The following is a 21,849-nucleotide window of genomic DNA, read 5'->3' on the forward strand; positions in this document are numbered from 1 at the left end:
CTGCACTCCATAGCTGAAAGTGTATTGCTGATAGTAATGAAATAATCCCTGGCAGCAAGCTGGAAAAAAAAGAAATTTCTGTGAAGATTTTTCCAATACACTGTCAAATTGTCTGAAATCCAAAGTCAAAAGTCCCTCTGGATTTCAGACAGATTATTTAAAACTATTATAATGTTGCAATTTATGAAAAACTAGCACATCGTCATATAGCTGAGGGAAACAAAGGGATTTAAAACATGATGTAAGATTCAGAAAATATTTTGTCAACAGTATCTTATTCTTGTTTGGAAACACACACACACACACACACACACACACACATACACACATATATATATATATATATATATATACACATATATATATATATATATATATATATATGTACACATACTGATTTAGTTACGTGATTACATTACTTTTTACATTACAATTTTACTTTCGCACTGTCCAGAGCAGCACATTGATCAGATTCTGTGCTGGTACAGCTGGCATCAATCTGCTGATGTAAGTATACGGGGTGTAATGTTAAATACAGCAGCACTTCAATGAATTGAAGTATCCCTTTCACATTTTTCTTAATCGTGTACACTGAAGTGACTGATAGTTTTGCTTGCTGCAAACATATAATACAGTAAAATATAGACAAAAACCACACATCAGCAGTTGTGTTTCAGATGAGAAGATGAATGCATGTCCAGTATTCTATCTTGTTTAAGCTCTACTTTGCTCCACTATGGTCACCACCTGATTGGCAGCTTTGAGTTTGTGCTTTTTGGTGCTGGGCAAGATTTATTTATTCATTGATTGATTTAGTTTCATTTTGATGAAATTAGTTAGTTGAGCAGATAGCTAAAGAAAATCAGACAGCTTTATAGCAAACACACTATAGCCATTGGGAGTTAACAAAATCTTATCAAGATATTCAAATATTTAAATTTTCAAATATGACTTTTTAATTTTTCTCCTCAGAAAAAGGTTGTTTTAATAGAATTAAATTTTGTTTTATCATTTTTTTTCCTCAAAGAAAATATTGTAATATCACTGTCTAATCTGCATATTAAGCAACAAGCTATTTAATCTTCTGTGCACCTATGTGTACACCGCCCATCTTCTTTTCTGTCTATCCATCCTGGTTTCTCTCTCTCTCTTTTAACACCCACAGTGTAAAGCCAGTCAGACATAAACAGTATTGTTTTACCCGGGTAGGGCTCACAGCAGGGCACTGTTAGCACCACGCCTCATGCAGCCCACAGCTCTCCCCATGCCTCAGTGATATCCCTTCTCCATGGCTCAGTGCTTGCATACATATGAATGCCCCCTGTCTTCTACCCTTCACGGTTCTGAGCTGGTCCAAGCTGAGAAGAGCTGAGATGTTACACAGCTGCCATGCTTGTTGGACAGACAGATGTGGAGGAGAATTGTAGCATTCCAGTGTTAGTAAATGAACTGTAATGACACATTCTTTGGAGTGATTATAGGTGTGATGGTACTTGAACTCAGGAGTGCTTTCCTGCGGTGCGATTTGCTGAATTGTACTAAGCATGCTGAGGGTGAATTTGGGGCAATAAAGGAAAAAGAGGAGTTTATCAGTTAGAAAATGCAACCAGTATGTGTATGCAGTAAACATTATAATGAAGACTTAGTGCAGTGTCAGAAACTGGGCAAAGGTTTTTGTACAGCAGCTGATCCTACAGTGTATCCTAGTTGTGGAAAATGAGCATAATAATGGAACTTTCACATTTCTGGACACTTAATAATGCTTTCTTTTTGACAGAAATCTTGTGGTTTAAAAGTGAAGATTCTGCTGACAGGTAAAATAAAAATCTTGATTCGAAGATAAAGCTTCAGAAGATTTTAATGCTAAAACTGTCTTTTTTCCTTGTTCTGCACAGCAAGTTTTACTACTTTGGTCTGTTTGATTATACTTATATTTCTTCTAAGGAAATAAGCAAACTATACAGAATCAAGCTGTATTACAGTACAATGTGTTATTGAAAATAAGCCGCAGCGTCCTTCCGCAGCCATTGTGTGTCACACTGGGCTGCATCTCCCAATTTATCCCCTCTCTGGTTCAAGAAAGATTCCTATTGATTTCCTATCACCGAGCCAGTGTACAGAGTAAATAGGAAGTGTGAGCCCTATTATTTCTGTCGCTTGGTAAAACATAAGGATAGACCCCCGTGTCTTTATCACGAGGAACCTTTTAGCCACCACATGCCCTTCAACCAAAACACTACGGCTGTAAATTTTCACACACTGTACAGTAATGATGTCCTTTGAGAATGAGTTTGTGTTTAAATTATTGGTGTGGTATTAAATCCTGTGAACTTCAGAACATGATTAATGAGATTACACTTAATGTGGGAAAACACCCGTAAACGCAGGCTGTATTTTCATACAGGCTTAATGTGCTTTCCCCTGCGGGCCACTGCCCAAACCAATAGAGGGAGATTTGCTTTCCCGGGAGAAGCTTCTGTGCACTCTTTCTGAGTCTTTGCATGTGCTAAGCAGTAGGAAACAGGTGAGACAAATCCCTTTAGACACCAAATAGCGCAATTACACGTTTCTTCCATATATGTAACAGGTCTGACCAAGAATATGCAACACTTTTGAGGAAGAAAGATGTGTGCAAGACATTCCACTGAATAGTTTTCATATTCCATTGTAGGCTTTTTACATCCTTAATCCATTCCTGCATGTTTTTTGTTTTTAGCAACCATTCATATTTTTCATCCCTGGACATTTATACTGTAGGTGTTGTGTTGCTATTATTGTAGTCGCCACAATGCTACAGGCTTCAAATAAAAGCCAGAGACAATATTCCTCCTACAATTGAGTTTCTGTGCCCATTGCCTGGCCTACAGCTGCATCCATTTCTGCAGTGTCCCTGAATTCTCTGTGCATTATCAAGGGGAAGGACGAGCTAATCTGCACTGATTTGAAACAGGACCAAAACACTGGCTTTCCTAATCCCTCATTTTTTTATCAGGGGTAGTGAGGAGCATTTTACCCCTGTGGGAGGGAAAGAAAGAGGGAGCTATTTCATGCCTCACTGGTTCCACTGTTTTTATGAAGATTTTTTTCCTACCCCTACTTCCCTACTTCAATCCATAGTGTAACTGAATTTCTAAAGCCTGTTTGCAATAGTCAGACACCTTTTAGAAGTACGAAGGTACTTTTCATAATTAGGGATGTGTAGATGGCTGCCTCCTCCCTCTGCAGTAGTAGTAATTTAACTTTAAGGCAGATAAGGCTCTGTATCTCTGAAAAAGGGAGGTGCAATTTCCTTGCTGTCTTTCATTTTATTCATTTGACAATTGGCAAACACCTATGGCACACAGGATATAATTTGCTTCCTGAAAATACAGCACGAGCGCTCCAATTTGGATTAATGCACACATCTGTGAGATATAATTCAAATAATTATGTTTCCTTAAATTCTGTCAACCAATTTATGTAATACTTCATTCACTTATGTAGCACGTTTGTTGGAAATTTCCACTTTACATCAGGTGCTCTGGCAGGGTTGTCACATGGAGGCCCTCATACTGATTTTTCTCCAGTGCACATGCAGTTTCTGTTGAGTAGAGTTTGCAGCATTGATAGATACTGAAATGTGAAAATTTTCTATATAATGTAGACTGAGAACAGTTCATGTGAATGACAGTTTCAGCAGATAAAAGCAATGCATCTATTTAAGTGTATTAGCAGCTGAAGCTCAAGTTGCGCTGGGTGTTGTTGTTTTTTTTGTTTTGGTTCTTTTCTTCTTCTGTTTTTTTTTTGTCAGTGCTAGTGCAGTGAGCAGAAACAGAGAAAAAGAGCTCATTGATCTGCTATGATCTAAACACTGCAAAAGGCATGGGGTGTAACAAGCTCAGGAAATTTACAAGGTAAGCCTTGGCAACACAACAGCACGGGTCATCATAAGACTATGAATTACTGGAACACCTCAGTCTCAGAGGACCACTTGAGGTTCTCTCACTGTGAAATAATTGGGTTGCAACAGTGAAACTGCTACACCAGTTAGAGTGCAAAGGGGGCTTTTGCTTTGTTTTGCTGTTACAAGACCGCAGACACGGCTGTGACTATTAATCAGCAGGTGACACGTGTAGCTGACGGCATAAAATGGGAGATAAGATCAAAAACTGCACCACATGGATGCGAAAATCATCTTATTTGTAATTTTTTAACCCATTTTATTTTGCAGTTGGTAAACACTACTGAAGCTATTTGATGTGAATATTAAACATGTATTTTCAGATTGTTTGAGTCCTTATTGGTTAGAAGTAGTACGTCATTACTGTGGTGCACACTGGTGAGCAGGCTTGATGAAAATTGTTTCGGTGCTTGTAGAAATAGCAGAAGATGATACGCCAACAGAATACAGATGTCTGATTTGCGGGTTACACTTTGTAAACTATGGAACAACTGCTCATATCACATCTGGCAAATTTATTTATTTTTTTTATTTATTTTTCGTTATTTAATCCATAGCCGAACATCTGAATCAGAGTTCTGGAGCCAGAGCACTTAACTTGTCACAGGTCTTTGCGCAACAAGCATTTTCAGTTGCAGCGGACAGATTTAGGTGCCTGTGGCAGGACCTCCGCCGTCTGTGACTGGGGACATCTCACTTTGTTGTCAGAACACCTCTAAACATCTTTCACAGAAACAATTACCATACCATCTGTAGCTTTCTGCCAGCATGTTGCTCACTGTCAGCACGTTGGGTTCTTTTCTCTTTTTTCTTCTCAAATGCTCTCCTACACCCTGAGACTCATGAGGAGTTAGGTCACTTTGGATTAAAATGGATGATTTTAATTACGCGAATTGCCTCTTTATATCAATATTTTCAGTGCTCGTTTTGTCCCGATACCTTTTGATGGACGGGTGAATGGTGGATTGAATTGCCACTAATGTATTTCCTGATTTGCGCATTTGACTGACTTGGAATATTGATGAAAGTCCTTGGATACATTTTACTTATAAAGACCTTATAAAGCTGGTGTAAAAAAGAAGTTTATTTATGTTTGAATACTGATGGTGTGAAGGTAATTCTTAATTGCTGTAATTGATAAAGAATGCTTGATATCCCATAAGAATTTAAAAATACATGAGCCAACACTTACACCAACACAGCCTTTAATTTTAAACTTAAAAACTTTTATTTGACAAACTAAACTTAATAAACACGCTACTTTAATAGAAGGAGAAGTGTTTTCTTTGTGGTTACATCCAAATATCAAATAACCATCAACAGAGTAATACTTATGCTGTCTGCTGTTCTGAAAGATCAAAAGCTGTGAAAAAAGTAGTCTAATTTGCCCATACATGTCTGCAATTGCTTTGCCTGCTATATTAATATCTAACACACAAATATATGTCACTGACACACTAGATGCCACAGAAAGGACATATAATTAACAATTAAATAACTTCTTTGCAGACTTAACTGAAACTTTCATTATAAAATCTTCAGATCCATTTTTCATGCCATATTTACCACAAGTCAGTAGACACTCCTGAACTATAAATTAAAGATATGCATCAACACATGACCAATGCAACGTTTAACTACTTAGGTCTCCATCACAAAGTCACACAAGTAACCCACTGGGAGTGTTGGGGAGTAACGGAATACATGTACCACCGTTAGGTATTTAAAATACAAATTATGAGTAACTGTATTCCGTTACAGTTACTGTTTAAAAAGGTGGTATTCAGAATACAGTTACTTTGTTGAAATGAATGGATTACATGGCAGTATTTTCCTGTTTCATAAGGCTATGCCCTCTTTATTTTTGGTTTCCACGCAGGTGGAAACCCTAACAAAACACGCATTAAAAGCCTCTAATGTCTGTGTCTCAATCTTACTACGGTTCGGAGCCGCGGACCTGTTTTATATACACGCGGAATAGTTTTCTATATGAGATCGCTGCAAAAAGTGCAGCCTTACCTAATGTCCACCCTACTGTTACTCATTTTATATTAAGATTTAAAAATCTAGTTGGTATTGATATGGTGAATAACCTTCAGTAAAAATAATAAATCACACAGCAATAGTACATTCATGTAGTTGTAAAAAGCATGATAATATATTAAGTAATCCGAAGTATTCAGAATACGTTACTATCATTGAGTAACGTAACGGAATACGTTACAAAATACATTTTGGGGCATGTATTCTGTAATCTGTAGTGGAATACATTTTAAAAGTAACCTTCCCAACACTGCCCACTGGCAACCTCTGGTCAAAACAGAAAAATGTTTCTGTTCGGCAAGTAGTTACTGGAGGTTCCTGGTTGTTGCCATGTGGAATCGCCCACAAATTGGGTGCTGCACCAAACACTTCCTTGTGATTGCTTTTACTGCTAACAGATTGCTGTGGTTACCCATAGTTTGAATGGAATACACTGACATGTCTGCACACACTCATCCAATCCGGCAAGAGAATGTTTGCTTCCAAAGCAGAAATTTCACACTTTAAAATGTATTGGTCGCAGTAGTAAGACAGAACAAATGTTATTTCCAGTTTGTATTGCAGTTTTCAATACTTGGCCAGTAGTGTCTGCAGACTAGTCAGTGTTTTTCATGTAAATTTTCCATGTAAATGACCACTTCAGAAACCAGCTACAATGACCAATTTTATGACAACAAGCAACCTCTACACACTTATATCTTGCAAAAGGTGGTTACTAGGATTGTTCTCCAGGCCTCCACGAATGGGCCTTTAGCAACTGATTTTACAGCAACCACTGGCAACCACTTGCATTCACTAGGCTGGTTTCTAGGCCTGTGTGATTGGGGCCTTAAGTGGAACAAGATGGGATAACTGGGACTAGAGTCTCATCTGGATTCACTCAGCACTTAGAATTTTAGTTTACAGAGACATGGAGATCATTTCCTGTAGGGATGTTTATACATTTGTCTTTCTGCACCACAGGTACCTCAGTTATCACAGTAACAGCTACAGATGCCGATGATCCGGTGTACGGAAACAGCGCTAAGCTAGTCTACAGCATACTGGAGGGACAACCATATTTCTCTGTTGACCCCAACTCAGGTAAGTCTAATTTCTTGATAATTGCTGAATTTTAGGCTTAAGCTAAAGTAGTTTGATCAAATACTCCATTGCGTTCATGAAGGAAAAGCTGATTAAACCTCAGATTCCAAGTCTTGTGTGAGTTAACAATCATGTGGGTTAAAAAATTCATGCATTTAAAATATTTGCACATGCAAACTAGGGAATTTATTTTATTTTAATTACATTTCCTTTGTTTTTAGGAGCCATCTGTGCAGGATGACATTTAGTTGCATATTAAGTAAAAAACAAAAGAAAAAAAAAGGAAACATGCAATAGTTTATAGGTCTCGTGTAATCAGAGTGATTTTAAATAAGGAGAAAAAAATGGAGGGCACCTTTATGGGCCAGGCAAAGCCCTTTGTGCTGTTATTCATTGTTTGCTTGACAAAGCCTGACGAAGATTTCTGTGAGATCAAAACGTTGCTTCATTAAATTTAATGGGAGCTAATACAATGTGCAAGTCCTTTGTCTGCTTCTAACCAATGGAGAGCATAATGTATTACAAAATGCAATGAATGAACACGGCGTTCATAATGGGACAAAAAGGAAAGAAATAGGTTTTACAGAGAGATGGTGATTCCATCTAAGGATTATTTCATAAGTCTTTTTCTTCTAGACAGGGCCATGCACATCAGGCCAGAACCTTTTAGTATTTAAACACTGTCCTTTTTCATTACCTGCTTTGAGTTAGATAAATGAGCTTACAATGTCATCTCAGGTCAAGTTGTGGTCTATCACTATGTGGACAAGTCTCTGGTTAAGTATGTCCAAATGACAGGAATAACTTTACCAAGGTCAAGCTTATGCATAAATCTAAGTATTTTAAGGACACAGCTGAACTATAGGGACTGCTTTAAGCTTTATGGACCCAACTCTGTATCTGATCAGCTATCAAAAAGATTGAAAGTTTAAACAGTAACTGAAACATTTTGAAAGTTATCTCACTAAATAGCTGATAATATTTTAGAGGTTTTAGGGTTACGCAGCACAAATTGCATTGATACTTGACTGGATTTGTTAAGCCCTTTATAGTCACAAGGCTTAATTGTTTTCCCATTTAAAATCACTATAATAAAACACTGATGCATACTATGAGTTGATACTGAACCCACTGCAAATTAGTGGCTGACTTGAAGTGGAGTTTTTTGCAGTAAGGTCCATTCATGATATGAAATACTGTGAGGAATTTCCCCTTTGTGTTATTTAGGCCATAGGTGTCAAACTCTGGCCCGCAGGTCAGATTTGGCCCGCAGCCTAATTACATTTGGCCCGCGAAGCCATACCAAATTATTATTAGAGCTGGCCTACTGGTATTATACAGCTAATATATATATTGTTTAGTATTAAGCTTTGCTTGTTCCATATTCAGTTTTTCAGCAAAACTTGTTTGAGTCCATAAGAAGAGATTCATTCTTAAATCTGGAGGAAGATTTTTTGTTTTTCAATAAATATTAATGTTAGCCCGCGACCTTGTTCCAGTTTTGAATTTTGGCCCACTGTGTATTTGAGTTTGACACCCCTGATTTAGGCTGTATACTTATCCACTCTAAAATATATATTTAATGGAAGTTTAGTTTAGTTTGGAACCATTCATTTCTAATGTAGTCGACTTTCTGGTACCTCACGTCTATGTGCTGCCAATACTTGGGATTCAAATACAAAATAAATACTAACAGAAGAGAGATATCCTGCTTTTAACATGTGCACTGCTAGCAGGTGCTACAGGTTGTACTAATTCCAACAGGTGGAGATGCAACAGCTTCCCCACCTGCTTGCCCACCTGAGGTGATAGCAGTCTGTTGCATTGCATTTATGCATAAAGTGCAAACACCTTCTGTAAGGACTAAAAGAGGATATAGTCTGACACTTAACTATTATAACAAATGCTGTATGTCTGCATTTTCATGCAACTTCAACTCTATTCAGCAAAGCTGTAAGGGACAAAATTACATGTCTGTAAAAAGGAGGCCTGACAATGTAATAGTTTGAAAAGTTGTGTAAAAACATCAGTTCTGCAGGTAACTCAGACCATCTGGTTTTTTTATGCTTGTAGATTATTGCTGCATGGGGCTGCTGTTAAATGTGGCTTCCTGGCTCACTCCCTTTTGCTACAATTCCCCTCTACAGCTGTTCATTCATGTACATTTATGTTTCAATATTTATACCATACGCAGTGGCAAACAAGTTTTTTCCTGGGAGCATTGTAACTGTTCCAAGGGGTGTACAGATTTGATTGAAACAATAGATATGAATGTAATGGAGCAACTTGATAGAAATGAATGAAACACAAATATAGTCCACACACACTGGTTCATAATATATTGCATAACATATCATTTTGATTTAACAAAAAGACTATCTAAGTATGCAAAAATATTTTCATGAAATAAAAATAAAATATTGTATATTGGCAGTATTAATTAAGGGGGATCTTTATAATAAATTAACTAACCATGGCTTTTGTACTCAGTCACTCGGGATGGCACTGAACAATACTAAATGGACCTTACACATTCATAACCTTTTATAAAAGGAAGGATAGAATTTGCATGAATTTTCAATTCAATTAAATTTCATTTCATTTATACAGCACCAAATCACAACAACATTTCCCTCAAGGTGCTTAATGTTGTAAAGTACAGATCCTACAATATTATAAAGAAAACAGAGAAAACCCCAACAATCATATGACCCGCTATCAGCAAGTGCTTTGGCCACAGTGGGAATGTATGTGGCTAAAGATACAATTCCAACATTTTTCAGTGGATAAATCAAGCAATGAGGTTTAACTTGGATAAGTAACATCAACGCATTTGAACAGTGGACAGTACTGTACAGTTCCACAATGAGTTGCGTGGAATTCATTATTGAAACCCAAATGAGATTTATATGAGAGCTTTGCATCAGTGAGTTGCATGTTTTGCTCAGCTGACTTCAAGTCCTAAGTACTAAATGGGGCAGCACTCCTATGATGCTGTGGTCCATAACATCACTGGGTTATGAATTCCAAATAATGGCAATGATAATAATTACTTCTTCCTTTCACAAGGCAGACTCTTCAGCAGCGTCATGGTGCATAAAGTTATCTCAAAACATATTCTAGATTGGATCTTTAATTGCTTTTTCAGCTGACTTTTTAACATGTGTCTGTAAGCAATATGATTAAATAATGGTGAAATTACATTAATAAGAAATGAGATGGAAATTGACGGCTCACAATTTGGAAAACAACACACAATAAACAAGCTTCAAGAAAGGAGGACTCAAAATTTATGTACATAATTAGAATGAACTTTCATAATTTCAACACATAAAAACCGGGCTTGTCCTCACTGGTATAGGTGTCGTAATCTCGAAGCCTCTACAGCTGGACCGTGGCTGTCGAGAAGGGGCTGAATGGACAGTTTAAGGATTAACATTCATGCTTTGTGTGATCGCTGTGCACATGCAGATGGCTCATTCAAGTGAGCCAGATGTTTTAATGAATGTTAATGAAAAATAAAAGGTAAGGGGAAAACAACCATTAGAATGCATTTGACACTTACAACACCACACTGGAAATGAAAAGCATTCAATAAATAAATAAACATCATGCCCCAATTCATCACTTGGTTAATGGTCGATGAAAAAAAAAAAGTTGAAACAAATATCTATGGAAATGAGTGTTTGTCTATCTTCCCTTTTCAGTGATTAGGAATTAATTTGAATAATTAACGATGATCAACAGAGATGACGGTGTTGCTCGTAGCAGGATGACGGAAGAGTGTGTGTGTGTGTGTGTGTGTGTGTGTGGGGAGGAAAAGTAACTTGTTTGTGTAGCTCTTTTTCCTTATTGATTTGTTTGTTTGCATTTCGGGTGGTAGGTCTACCTTGTTATTGCACATCAGAGCTCAGAGCTAAAATTAGAGAGAAGTAATTTAAAATCCTATTTCTCTATATAATATCTGCCTATTCATTAAAACTGCAATGACTTGGTGATGCTGATGAAATGCTGGTTTTACACACTTCATCTTTGAGGCCATCTAAGGGTGTCCCATGTAAGAGAGAGTATATACAGGGAGTGCAGAATTATTAGGCAAGTTGTATTTTTGAGGAATAATTTTATTATTGAACAACAACCATGTTCTCAATGAACCCAAAAAACTCATTAATATCAAAGCTGAATGTTTTTGGAAGTAGTTTTTAGTTTGTTTTTACTTTTAGCTATTTTAGGGGGATATCTGTGTGTGCAGGTGACTATTACTGTGCATAATTATTAGGCAACTTAACAAAAAACAAATATATACCCATTTCAATTATTTATTTTTACCAGTGAAACCAATATAACATCTCCACATTCACAAATATACATTTCTGACATTCAAAAACAAAACAAAAACAAATCAGCGACCAATATAGCCACCTTTCTTTGCAAGGACACTCAAAAGCCTGCCATCCATGGATTCTGTCAGTGTTTTGATCTGTTCACCATCAACATTGCGTGCAGCAGCAACCACAGCCTCCCAGACACTGTTCAGAGAGGTGGACAAAATACTCATTTGCCTAATAATTCTGCACTCCCTGTACATGTAACACAAGAGCTGTGTTGTTGTGTTACTTTTTTAAAAAAAATTTCAAATAGATTTTCTGTAATTATTCTTTCAAATAATATCACAAGTGTGTCCGTGGTGTAATCATCTATAGCTCTATTCATATAATTCTACTTCACTTATTTAAAAAAAGAAAAAAAGAAAAGGATTCTCGAATGTTTTCAAGCTTATTTTGTTGACGTGACACTACATGCGGTTTACTAAATGTACAAACATGTAGAAGTTTGGTTTTACCCAAGATGCTTCCTCAATAATTTTATACATAGCATGTTTGTAACCAGTGTGTAACAAAAATAATAAACGATGGCCAAATCAGAAGACTTCAGAAATGTCACGAGCCAAGCGGATGGGCAGCCACAATGAAAACACAACCATATAAACGATGAAGCAATACTTAAGTTGTATTAGAATTTTTTGTGCACTGTATTACAACTAACAACAATAACCAAAATAGTGTGCGGACACAGAGACCCCCAACAAATAAAGAAAAGAAAGTTAGACCCAGGTCTTTTAAATTGTCAGTGTGATCCAGTTCAGGCCTGTTAGGTGATCTGGGCAGTTTATTGGTGTGAGCTCAATCCGATGATCGATGTATGATTTGCACAGTTTGTCCTACCACAATTCAGGCAACCAGACTGCAAGATTCAGTTCCATATGGGCTGTGGCTTGCCATCCATTGCAATGGAAGATCATTCTTCTTCTATGGATTTTCCAGAAGGTCTGTAATTCGAAGCTCTCTGTAGAGTCTCAGCTCCTTGATCTCCAAATCAAAAAACCTGACCTAAGAGTGAGGTCAGAGTTACTCCAAATGAACATTGTACATACTTAACTAACAATGATCCATAAACATTTCTGCTTAAGGAAAAAAGCATGAAGAAAGTCTGTTTCAAATTTCTGTTTCTAATGCGTTGTACAACGATCAAATTCAAAATGTTTTGCATTATGTGGCAATGTAGTTATCACCAATCATAAAACTAAAATTAATCAGGTCCATAGATCTAATCCACACTGCTCCTAGCAGCAGAATCAATATACTCTCCTCATTGCTAATTAACAGCAATGGTGAATAAAAATAACACAACAAAACATTTCAATGCAACAGGTATGCATGCTGTTTTTCTTAACCTACAATAGCTAATAAGTTCTCAGATAACAGTGAACAAACAGGATTGTGAGTTTAGATAATACCCGCTAGCTACTTGCGCAGGACCTTCACCGTTAGCATTTGTTTCCCAAGCGAACAACATCAACATTTCAGCAAGCCGATCAGCGGCTATAACAGTTCAGTTACTCACCAGTGCAAAGCACTGTGTATTCATAAAAACAGCTTCGGGTCTCCAAATCAGCAACCACGTTCCTCTTACAGGTGCAGCTATGGCGGGTGTGGGCTAAGCAGCCTTACTAGCATAACCAAACAAGAACAGTCAAGGCGGGAAAAACAATCCCATTGGTTAAGGACTGACATTGTGCATCCAGGTCAGAAAATAACCTTTGTTAAACAAAAATAACAAAAATAAAGTACATTGAACCCTTCAATACAAAATAACTAAATGTTATACAATTTTTAAATTAGAAAAGGAGTTAATTTGAAATGTAAGTTTTACACTTTCAGCTGTTTGTAGAAGCAGGAAAAAAAGTCAAGCAGAATTACTGCTAAGAAAACACGAGCAAAAATCAAGACATCACATTTGGTGGACAGAAAAATCTCATTCAAGGTTAGAACATGGGAGGAGTAATCAATTACCCCAGTGTTATCAACTGGTCCAAGTCACATTGGTCTTTCCACCCCACAGTCACTAAATGTATTTTTTTCTTGTGAAAATAATAATAACATAGTTGAAAAAGACTTCCTTTAATAAATTACTCGAACAACAAGGGCATTGTTTTTTTTCAGTACAGTCTTACTGAAGAGGTGTCCAACTATTGTCCTTCATTTTCTCTTTTTGTTTAAATCGTCTGTGTCGTGTGTGACCTCCAAAAGCACAACTGACCCTGAAATTTCTCTGAGGAAAAATCTATCTGTAGAATAAAATGCAGACACAGACAACATTCTAACCCCTCCCATGTTTCCCATCATAGCCAAGCATATTATCATTGTCTGAGGCAGCTCAGGACCAAGGCAGGGTGTCATGCCAAAGCCTGGCTTTTATGAGGGGTTTTATATTCATTTGATGATCCTGCGGGCCTCTGTTTCCTGAGTGGATTATCCGTATATGCCGGTGCTGAGCCCTTTTTATATTCAGTGCTGCGGCAGAGTCAATAAGGTCCATTCTGCATACAATATTCAAGATTATACAAGACAGACAGCATAATTCACACTCAATCAGAATACAAATGACTTCAGACGGTGGAACAACACATTCAAAAACAAACACAGCTGATTCTCAGTGCTGCGACTGGCTCAGTCGTGGGCACCTTACTACATTCACTCAGACGGTGCTTTTTCTGAGACTAAGCCTGCAGGGAAATCTTTAACCCTGCTGAGTATGGGGTTCATGTTTAGTAAGGTCATGGTCTAAAATAATGCATGTTATAAACTGGGGAATAATATGAGCATGAAGGTGACTGCATGCCTTTTTTTCCTTGAGCTTCCTTACGTTTACTCACATGAGCATCATTACAATTATGTGCAGAGTATATCAGTCATATTTATAATTGGGTGAATGTGTTATGAACTGTTTCCACCTCCAGCAACCATAAGAATTGCTCTGCATGGGATGGATCGTGAGATGAGAGAGGATTATCAGGTGGTCATTCAAGCTAAAGACATGGGAGGTCACATGGGTGGTTTGTCTGGAACTACTACTGTCAGCATCACACTACAAGACATCAATGACAATCCACCAAAGTTCTCTAAAAGTAAGTAACTTCATAACCTTACCCATCCCAAATTGAATAAAGAGGGAAAAGAAATTACTGCCGCTCTAAATGAGCATTTCTCTGATTGGTAATAATTAGGAAAAATAAATGTTATTTTGTAAATGTCATCAAACGTGCTCCTCAGAAACTAATTCCTCTAACTGTGAAATGTCTAATGATGATGCAGTAGTGTAATATGCTTCTGTAATTGTGCTTAATTTGATCAACGTTTCTAGAAACCAAAAAGCTGTGTCTGTTCATCCTCAGGTTTGTATGAGTTTGTGATCCCTGAAGACCTACCATTAGGGAAAGAGGGTGGCAAGGTGAAAGCAAATGACCGCGACATCGGTGAGAATGCCAAGTCGACGTACAGCATCATCGAAGGAGACGACCAAGGCGTGTTTGAGATTATTACGAACGCAACGACACAAGAAGGGATTCTACAGCTCAGAAAAGTAAGACCTAGATGATGTCAGGATAAGAGCTAATTGGCTTTTTTTCTGTCTCTTTCTTTTCTGTTTCTATAATCAATTTAAGTAAATCAGTTATTTTACTTCCCGTACATATAAGTCAATACAGTATAAAGATTGATGTTTAAATCCCCTTCTCAGTAGGTCTCGTTCTTCTGTACTTCTTCTAGCGATTTTTTTTTTCATATATATGCTTTTAGAGAAGGCAGTACTCAACAGTACACCATCAAATATTAAACACTGAAGCTTTCCCCCTGAGTAGCTTGGAGGCTAAAGGAGCATTTTTTAAATACATTTCTAAAACCTACTTTTCTTTTATTCAGAAAAATCTATGAAAGAAGATAAATAGTAGGAATAAGCTTAAAGGTAATTTTTAACAATATTCTTTTTGCCAGAAGTAATGCAGACTGTGTGTGAATTGACATTAAGTTGGAGAATACGTTGGACTAAGAGTTGAGAGAAGACACTTTTATTTTGCATTACAGTCCATTCAGTTGTATTTCTCTTAGCTCAAGGTAAATTGGTACATATTGTAAATTTGTTCTGCCCACATTCAAAGTTTGCTCAAGTTTTGCTGGCATCATCACCATAAGAGCAGATGGACTGAACACAAAACTGCAGTGCAAATGTTTGGCCCCAAAGTAACTTTAGTAAAACAGTTGCTTGTTAATCGCCTTGTTCAAAGGTACAGTTGCAATATTTTAGAGAAGAAAAGACAATGCTCATTGTTCATCAAGATGTTTTCAGATGTATGGTTTTGAGAAAAATCAAAGAATATTATTTCTGTCACAAAATGTAACCTTTCACCTCGAGGCAGTAAATCAGGCCAACAGTACAGCATATAAGACACATCCTGTGCTGCTAGTAGAACAAGTATCCAAGAATCCCAGCAATTTTCATACATTATTATACATTATTATACATTTTTAGCCACGGAATATCAATATTTCCTCCAGGTTCAGAGCTTGAGAAGTTTAGATGTCATCACTTGCCAGTAAACACTTAGAGCACCCCCTCCCATACCGTGCTTAATACCGAAGTATACTAAATTCAAATTTGAAAAGTACAATGCATTTTAATAACCTGCAGGAAAATCTGGATGCACCTGTATCACAAGGACATCTGTAGAAAATCAAACTGAGATTTCAACAATATCAAACATACCACTGCACATGCTATTTATAAATCTATTATATATGTATGTATTCTATATATTCAAAGTCCACAGAAGCTCAGCTTGGTAGAAGATATTTACATAGACTGAATCATACACATGATTGATGGAGGAGGTTTTTAAGTCTTAAGTCATGGTTGGTTCAGTGTCTGCTGAGGACTACATATCATTCAAATGCACAATGCTTTTGCGTTGTGATGTAAAATGACATTACCCCAAGGACATGTGGTGTGACTTTGTCAAAGTGTGAACAATGAACTGTGTGGGGGGTGGAATGTATAAGAGCTAAGGCAATCTGCTGGGACTACAATTCATTGCCACTAAAGAAAACATCAGCGCTGCAGAACAAACTTGACACAAAGTCATAAAATCTCTAACTGTTGACAAAGCAAATGTCAAATGTGTTAGTCTTTTAGGCAACCTCCACTTCCATGTCCCACAGAGACACTCAGTCTTCCCATGTCTACTCAGTTTTCTCTCTGTGGCCCTGAGTTGGCTGCCTACATAACTGAAGCAAGATAGATGATAATGCACTGGGAAAGTAGCAAGACATTTGCACACTCACTGTTTTCTCATCCCTCCAGATGACAGTGTCTCAAGTTGAAAGGAATTTACGAAGCAGTTGTTTCACTTTTCTTCTTCTATTCTGTACCTTCACCAGTTATCCACCATCCAGTGTGACAGATTAAACCTTTAACATAACGTTTTTTCCCAAACACGCCTAGTCTCTGTCAACAAGGGAACACGTCTATGAACTCCCATCTAATGCAGAATTAAAATTATTAAAGATACTTTGCGGCAAGGTTAAATCATATTGATCTGAGGCTGGAGAGGCACAAACCAGGGGAGAGATTCTTTTCTGTTTGAGTTTTAAGCTTTTTATCTACTAGCCCCCAGGCCTGTCGAGAGATGTTAGTGGGATGCTGAGCTTTCACCCCTGCAGCCAGTGCTGAACTTTGAAGTCTCTAAATGGCCTGTGTGTACATACTGATTTGATGCTAACGCTTGAGTGAGAAAGAAGAATGACACGGTGGGGTGGGACACGACAGCAAAGATAGTGTTAACACTGAAAAAACAGGAACGGTTCTTCTTTTGCTGTTTGTGCCTTTTCTTTATCTGTTTTAAATACTTGCAGATGTTCAATTAAGCTATGTTGTTTGATGGGAACATTGGAGAATATAGCTTGACTATGCAAAGTTTGCTGCGTAATGTCTCGTAGTTCTACTCATTTGATTTTGCACTCGTGAATCTCTCAACACTAGCTCCATAACAGTGCCGCCATGCATGCTAATAAAAATCAAAGTGGCTCTCCCTGGACTATTCAGTGAAAGCACTCTGTTTGTTTATTGAATTAATAATTTGAACTGGTCATAATATGACTTGTATTCTGTTTTCATGCTATTAAATAGTTTTAAAATAGAAGTTTGAATAGATGCTTTATTTGATTTTGCAATTTGTATCAAAAAATAATTAAAATTACTTAGTAACAAGGGTAATTAAAGAAGCTGTTTACAACTATGTTTTCCTTAAAGTGGATTTGGTATAATTAAATATTCCTCAAAGCCTCTCTCTTCCCCTTTGCTGTTAGGACACTGGAAACAAATGTAATGAGTTCTTTCTACATAATATCACATGGGAGTTATACTGAAATATGTTAACAAGAGAAAAGCAAACCCATGTGAGTAGTAGTGAGTAACTATATTGTAAAGAAAGAAAATTGCTGTACTTATACCAAGTTCACTTTAATCTCAGACTGCAGCCTTATTTTTTGTTTCCTAGCAAAATTAAAAGTAGAATGAGAGGCAGACACATAAACTGTCAGGCCCTTATACTGTGGAACCAGCTTCCAGTTTGGATTCAGGAGGCAGACACCCTCTGTATTATTAAGATTAGGCTGAAAACTGGTAACCCTGAACTCTCCCTTAGTTATGCTAATTATGCTTATGTCCCAGAATGCACTGGATGTTTCCTTTTCACACATTTTTTTCTTTCTTTTTCTTTTTTTTTTAAACATTAGCAATTGCTAAACTCTCTCTCCTAAATTTGCCTCTTGTCCTGTCTCTCTCTCTGCCACCTCCTCTTTCCCCTCACCCCCAATTGTTTACAATAATGTGGCAGATAACTGCCTCTCCTTGTGCCTGTTTCTGCTGGACGTTTCGTCTTTTTAAAAGGGAGTTTTTCCTTCCCACTATCACTAAGTCCTTGCTCATAGAGAGTTGTGTGATTGTTGGGATCTCTTTGTAAGCTTGTTGGATCATAAGCTTGTAATATTAAGTGCCACTGGTGCTATATAAATAAGAAGCAGCTCAGAAAAGTACTTTTAAGCCTGCAATAATCACCAACTTTATAATATGGAATTGGTTTCTCAAAGTTAGACTCATATCATTTTTTTAACCTCGACAAAATTCTAAAATTATATTAACTAAACACCTGCTAAAGCATAGAATAGCCATTTGCTAAAACACAATTTAATTACATATTTCTGTGTTAAATTTAAAAAAGCAAAATGAAACCACAGCTTTAATGGGCCAAAATGTTTGCTGAGATGATAATGATATACAGATGAAATGCCATTCCAAAAATAATTAATATTAAAATTTAGGTCTTCCCCATTTCTCCATTTCCATAGAATCGTTTCAAGTGTCCAGCCAAACATTATACAAGCTCTTACTCTCCACTACCTCTGAATTAAAGCGTAATCCATTGGCTCAAGATCCAGCCACACTCTGTACTTTCTCAGCACAGAAGGCAGGATCAGTGAGAGAGAAAAAGAAGGGATGGCAGAAGAGGGTGGGTGTCAAGTGAGGAGGAGGGTGAGGAGGAAAAGAAGAGGAGGTTAATAATGAGTGTTCCAAAGAGCTCCTCCGACCGTGGAGAGGCCTCAGAGCCTTTGGTCTACTAGTGGCCTGATGACAGAAATGTAGAAGTGTGGAAGTCAGAGCCTCAGGTCACTTCCAGCGTCCCTCCGGCTCTTGCTGGTGTCTCAAAGCTGGGCCCCAAGACACTCCTCCACCCACCTGCACATTCTGGCCCCTGATCTCTCAGCACTGGCCCTCTAGGAGCTCAGGGGCAATTCCTCTTTCGCACTCCTACCTTCTCTAACTGAATACATTTCTCGTTTTGTTCATCTCTCTCTTCCAAGTCCTTCTCTCTCCCCCAAGCCAGCTCTTGTCCCCTCAAGCGGCAAGGCCCAGTTTTGATTTCCCTATAAATCCTGGTTATGGAGCGTGGAAGTGACTTGATCCCATTATTCTAGTAGTATGAGAGCGACCAGAGGTGATTCAGAATGAAATTGTGACAGTCTGGGGTGCCCTCAGAGATGCCAAGAGAGTAAAATTGTTACTATCCTCTTTCTTTGAAATATTAATGATGGGCCATCAATTGAGAAAAAGAAAAAAAAGATTAAATAGATATTCGAGTCACACAATGAGATGTTCCTGTACAAAGTGTTTTTATTTCCCTTTGTAAAATTACTCCTTTCATTGGTAGTCTTCTATAAACACCTGTCTCATTTACGTTCTGTGAGCTGGTTGTGATAGCAGTATGAAAGTGCCAATAATCTACTCTAACTGAAAGCTTTAGCGATGAGATTTCTGTTCTTTCATGTTGATAATGGTTGAAAAATATTTTCAGGTTATATAACTCTGAAAATTGCACAGTGACTAATTGATGTGTTGTGATGTTGAAATAAATTCTGGCCAAATAAAATGGCTTGCTAGAATATACAAATAGCTTAGACATTATCATAGGCAGTCACAATCTCTTCAAAAATAATGTCTGTGTGCAATATGAATATGCTTAGAGCAGGTTAAAGCAAGTGTCGTTTAGAGTACGGTAAGTTTTTACACGCTGAGACTTTGAGTGTGATTTGCTGGTCTCGGCACCGATGCTGCCAGGGGTTTGGGGACACGTAAAAAACAAATATTACTTTGGTTCTCGCCACTTTAATGCTAGATAAATAGTTTTTTTTTTTTGATATTGTGTGTGATTGATGAGATATGTGCGAGACATTTTATTTACATTTTAATAATTTAATGATAACATTATTAGATTTTTGATTGATTGATTGGTACCTTACACCAAATACATTATTATTAATTATAATAATATTATTAATTTTAACAGATTTTTTAAAATAATGTATTATTATAAAATTATTTAAAATTTTACATTTAAGAACATTAATAATAATGTTGTAGCCACAGCTGTCCTGGGACAGACTGACAGAGCGAGGCTGCCATATCGCGCTATCGGCCCCTCTGGCCATCACCAGTAGGCGGTAGGTGAAGCGTCTTGCCCAAGGACACAACGACCGAGACTGTCCGAGCCGGGGCTCAAACCGGCAACCTTCCGGTTACATGACGAACTGCCAACTCTTTGAGCCACTATCTGAATACATAATATAACACCACATGTCTTGATCATATGTCAAGGTTGTTCAGTTTTGCGTTGAATGACAATCAGTATTAAAGTTATCAATGCCGAGGATATACAATCCTTAAACACTTGCACTCCACTCTACTTTTTACCCCTGGACTGTACATTACATTTTGGTGCAGGGTTAGTTAATTAAAATAAAACTTCTGTTTCATCTTTTCATTACAGCCTTTAGACTATGAGAGCAAGAGAAACTACACACTCAAAGTTGAAGCTACCAACATCCGCTCAGAACCCAGGAGTAATGGGCCCTTTAAGGACACAGCTACAGTGAAAATTGTGGTTGAAGACTCAGATGAGCCTCCTGTTTTCTCCAAACCTATGTACTTATTAGAAGTGGATGAGAACGCGCCCATCAACAAGATCATAGGCACAGTCACTGCCAGGGACCCGGATGCTACTGGGAGCCCTATCAGGTAAGATGCAGCTAACATTAAGCCTGTGACAGAATTTCCACCTTTGCCTCAAAACTATTTGCTGTTAACTGACCACAGCAGAATGGTAGCAAAATCTGCACACACACACAAAAAGTACGTTGACTTCAAACAGTGGAGAGAAGGTTAACAAAATGAACCTTTTCAGGCTATAATGACTTGTTTTAATAAAATGGTTGACAGTGAGCCATGCAATTAAACCGCCTCATGTCTTTGACCTTTGGAGAATGTGGTAGTGTCTTCTGCAGTGAGGAAGGGACTCAATGATTGTTCTCATTTCCACAAATGTACAGAAAAAAAGTAGATTATGAGTTGAAGGCCGCACAACTTTATCTTTCATTGTATGACCAGGCCTGCTGTACTCTCTTCTAGTGTGACTTAGTCTTGGAAATACCACAAGGGCACCTTGAGGATAGGTTATACAGGCAATTTCTCTCCCTCCATCTTGGCATTTCATTAATTCTCCAGTGACTTGCTGACCGCATTCCCGGGACAACACTCAACAGGTTGTGTGTAATTGCATGATAGAGAGCAGGCTGGGTTTCGTAGATTGGCTGAGGTTATAGAGCAGTGGCCGTTCGTTCTATTTTTTTTTTTCTTTTCTGGTGTCATCCTCATGTTTAGTGATGAGATTGCCAGGAGGAATTGAACCCCACAGATGCATGTCGCTTCCCTGGTAAATAGAGAAGGATATTTCATATATAATGACATCCTTGGCCTTAAAACTCAGTTTTACGTCACGGTGCTCTTATGTTTGTTAGTGGAAGTCTGTGTTGGGGAGAGTGACAAGGTAGTCTATA

The 21,849-nt window shown here is 37.7% G+C and overlaps 1 protein-coding gene across 2 annotated transcripts in view; it reads left to right on the forward strand.

The window, feature by feature from the left end:
• The window catches only part of cdh8 (cadherin 8), a 99,465-nt gene that overhangs the window by 56,677 nt on the left and 20,939 nt on the right, over window positions 1-21,849 (forward strand). For both annotated transcript variants that reach the window (XM_040011245.1, XM_040011244.1), the window contains exons 4-7: window positions 6,947-7,066; window positions 14,367-14,534; window positions 14,802-14,989; window positions 20,784-21,031. In XM_040011245.1, coding sequence (XP_039867179.1) covers window positions 6,947-7,066; window positions 14,367-14,534; window positions 14,802-14,989; window positions 20,784-21,031 — 724 coding nt within the window. The remainder of the gene's footprint in view (window positions 1-6,946; window positions 7,067-14,366; window positions 14,535-14,801; window positions 14,990-20,783; window positions 21,032-21,849) is intronic.

Source organism: Simochromis diagramma, unplaced genomic scaffold (assembly GCF_900408965.1).
Source record: "Simochromis diagramma unplaced genomic scaffold, fSimDia1.1 OVJJ01000603.1, whole genome shotgun sequence".
Classification (NCBI taxonomy): domain Eukaryota; kingdom Metazoa; phylum Chordata; class Actinopteri; order Cichliformes; family Cichlidae; genus Simochromis; species Simochromis diagramma.